We start from the raw sequence: 3,955 nt of genomic DNA, 5'->3' as shown, positions 1-3,955 counted from the left end.
CATTGCAAAACAACTTTTCTTTGGAGCAATATAGGCAAGTTAAACTCCAATTCAACAGAGCAAAACAAAATCATGTTGCCTAAGTGTTTCTAACGCTTTTTGTACTCTTATGATGATAACTAAGATAAACAAGTTGATGATTTTATATGGTGCAGTATCTGTTTCAGTAGGTTTATAAACATAAAGTACTGAATGAAATGAATACATGGGACAGATATTTCAAATTAGTAAACATACATTTAATAATAGATTGTGTGTGTGTATATATATATATAAATAAATAAATAAATAAATAAATAAATAAATAAATAAATAAATGAATGAATGAATGAATAAATAAATAAATAATGATGATAATAATAATACAAATAATTGATGAACACCACATTTCATATGGTTATTACTCCTCATCCTCCAAAACATTGCTCACAGGCAGGGAATACCAGAACACCCTCCTGTTTGGTGGCATGAGGTGACAAAGATTACAGAGGATGTCTCTCTTCTTGACCTCCTCAACCCCTCTATTCTGTGGTCGCAAAAGAGTGGGCACCTTCAGCGAGAATTTCTTCATGAGGAAGTCCAATTCCATAAATTCATTCTCCGTATGGGACAGCTTGTAAAAGAGGCTCTTGGAGCCACGCCGCACCTGTATCTCCGCCATCTCCCCAAGCTTTGGTGCTTGCGCTTTCTTGACCTTGACGGTGGAGTGGCCATCCCTCCAATCTAGCACATTGGCATTCTCCAATTTGATAACATCCACCTTCCTGGAGTTGGAGCTTGCCACAACACTCACAAAGTCCTCAAAGTCGTAGACCACACCACCTGGACGGCTCCTCATTTGCTGCTCGACACCATGGTGGAAACTGTCTGCGCTCATGAACGTGTGTCCCCTCTCAAAAAACTTTAGTGTGATGTCCTCCTGTGAAATGGTGTCACTGTTCACAAGAGTGACAAGTGAGGATAGAAGGCACCAGTTCTTATTCTGTGCACTGCAGTTGTCCACCCAGAATATGGTGTGGCGTACATCCCGCTCCTTCTCCAATGCAGTTGTATATGCTGATGTAATTTCCGCGGCACTTCGCCCAGCCATTCCCTCGTGCCACAATACAGAGATGGTGTTTTTTTTGTTTGTTTTTTTCCCCACTGAGGCAAATGTTTCGTGGTATGCCACGATGCGACGAGTAAATACTGCTGACTTGACTCCTGGCATCCGTGGCAGCATTATCACCTTCTGGAGGTCCACACTCCGAACTGATGTCATGTCCGGCCAGTCCCTCTCTGCATCTGCCTGGTAGCTTTGGCGGCTCTCTAGGGCAGACTGCTTATGTTTGTTCCACCTTAGGCACTCTGGGCAATCTGAGCTTTCAGTCTCCCCTGTGTGGCAGTTCACATGTTCTGCATGTTCCAAACAGTCCTCACATTGCTCCTCCCCAAGTTTGGCAAAGCTGATTTTTTTGTCTTTTACCATCTTCCTGTATGCTTCATAGGAGCAGGCGTTTCCTTTATCCAGGTAGTCTGAATGCATCATCTTAATTGTGATGTCACTTGGCAGGTACCGTCGATTTGGGGCATGCTCCCGTCTGTAATGGCTCACACAAGGATGGAAGGACTCAATGTGGTCATCAAGGGTCTTCACGTCTATCTTGTTGACTGCAGCCTGCCTTCCTCTCTGGTCCTTGGATGGAACCAGTGGCCTGGTGTTCGACTTCCCCATCATGGAAATAACGAGACTGTCATTTTTAGGGTGGTAGCCCAATGATGACAGGAAAAACATTTTGCAGACCTGTCTTGGCTCTCCTTTCTGGTTTTGCAGGCGGTAGATAAATGAGCGGCCACGGCGACTTTCTGGGCCGGTTGTTATTCTTTTGGTTGGCATTGGGGTAACTGAGTAAAACATCCATGATCGTCTTTCTGTGTAGGTCATCTCCCAGTACTGACTCCATATCTCCCTCCGTCTTTCCTCTGAAATATGGTCTGTACACCTTCTTCGACATTTGGCACCACATGGCTCTCTCATTGGTGGTCGACGTGATTCAACATCAGGCTGTGGCCCTGGCTGTGGCTCTGGCTGGGGCTCTGGCTGGGGCTCTGGCTGGGGCTCTTGCACTTGTTCTCCTGGGTCTCCAAGTTCCACTTCAGTCTGTGCCATCGTAGGGGTTGGGACATAATCTAGGTCTGTAATGTCATCATATAAGCTGTCCACGCTGGTGGTATCCAGGAAAGTGTCCAGGATGGTCCACTCCATTGTTTCAGCGGGGGGCAGGACTTGCTGCCTCTTTGATGGAATACCTACATGTGTATCTTAAATGAAAAAGAGAGAAAATTAGTGGCATGAATGTAAATCCACATCTGTCTGTGTCTGTCTGTCTGTCTGTGTAGGCTACTGCAACAAATTATTATTATTATTATTATTAGTATTATTAGTATTTATTATTAATTATTATTATATGGACCTACAGGACAACATCTTCACTCTGATCAACATATGTAGGCTATATATCGATGTCTGTATATCATAATATTTAATTGTACAGGGAATAATTTTAATAAAGTTTAATTAATTAATAAATGCCTAAATAATGACTAACACAATAATAAATTAATAATTTTTAACCCTTAATGAAAATGAAGAAAGAAAAGCCAACATACAAAAAACGCAGCCTGGCTTTATAAGTTACATTAGGTTGTAAGTTGTATTATCCTACAATAATAGGATAAAACAGAAGCTTGCAGTAATGCAGAGGGAAACATTTTCATAGGTTAATATAATTAAGGGGAATCCAAATTAAATATATAATTTTATATTTAGAAGAACAAACCGTGCAATAAATAAATGCTTAGGAACAGGAACCAATGTGTTGAGCCTGAGCGCTAAGGGGGGTCGTAAATAACTGCCGACTCGCTCTGCAGAAGTTTGTTTTTGTTGAAAGCATGATGCTTACAGTAAAGAGAAAGGTGTCAGTTTTGCTCACAACTCACTAATTTCTTTAAACAGCGGACATAGTCTTTAAACAGCGGACATAGTCTTCAAACAGCGGACGCGAAGAGAGTGCGTTTTAAGTTGAACAGACACCTGTTGCCGTTTCTCTGTCTGTTCGTTAGTAAGATAATTCGAAAAGTACTGTACGGATTTGGATGACATTTTCGGACAACATGGGTATTAGGACAAGGAACAGATGACTACATTTTGGTGGTGATCCGGAACACGGGACATTTGGAATTTGTAATGCTACATTGACCGCGGTTATTATGCTCTCCGAGTGCTTTTCTAGTTATTGAATATTTTTCCACCGCTGATTGGATTATAACTTTGTGTCATGAACAACAAAATGATGACATGGCATCGGCGATGATGTGAAGTTACAGAGGATAAAGTTACAGCTAGGAGCAGGGAGGATCAGGGGGAGGTAAGCAAAGCTATTTGAAACATCGCCTGTTAATTAGCATAATGCTTTCTGAATGGACCTCTGAGAGGAAGTCCCGCCCTGGCGGCTGACAGGTGTTTATATTGTGATAGCCTAGCCTCTAAATGTTTAATCTGTCACTGTTACTTACCATTCTCCGGGTATTTTCTTTTCAACGCCAGTTCGACCATCTTCTTTCCCCTGCTTTGTGCCATCTCAAACAAAATTTGTGGGAAGTTAGAAGGGTGAAATCGCAAATGTTAAAACCGTCTCGTGAGGATGCCGCTAAATCAGCTGTGTGTGTTCACCATGGAAACAGTAACTGCGCTGCGTAGCAACACGGTTATTTTTTGTTGGGTAAAACAAAACAAGAATACAGTAATGGATGTTACTGTACTCATGCTTTGTTTCACTAGGCCTTTTTGCAGTTACTGTACAAACGACTACCATTTTTCACCAAAACGACACACATTTGAGATAATATTTTTTGTCACATAACAAAGGATGCCTTGAATGTCATGAAAATGATAATAACTCATTTTTGACCAAAA

General features: G+C 41.6%; 1 protein-coding gene across 1 annotated transcript; it reads right to left on the bottom strand.

The window, feature by feature from the left end:
- Positions 1–365: 365 nt before the first annotated feature.
- LOC137039900 (uncharacterized) lies at positions 366–3,955 on the bottom strand. The gene is made up of 2 exons (XM_067415197.1): positions 3,556–3,955; positions 366–2,301 (listed from the first exon to the last, which is right to left on the bottom strand). Exons 1-2 carry the CDS (start codon positions 3,617–3,619, stop codon positions 401–403), a joined length of 1,965 nt encoding a protein of 654 aa, XP_067271298.1. The 5' UTR covers positions 3,620–3,955; the 3' UTR covers positions 366–400.

The sequence above is a fragment of the Pseudorasbora parva genome, chromosome 14 (genome assembly GCF_024679245.1).
Source record: "Pseudorasbora parva isolate DD20220531a chromosome 14, ASM2467924v1, whole genome shotgun sequence".
Lineage (NCBI taxonomy): Eukaryota > Metazoa > Chordata > Actinopteri > Cypriniformes > Gobionidae > Pseudorasbora > Pseudorasbora parva.
This window is presented reverse-complemented; position numbering and strand designations above follow the sequence as displayed.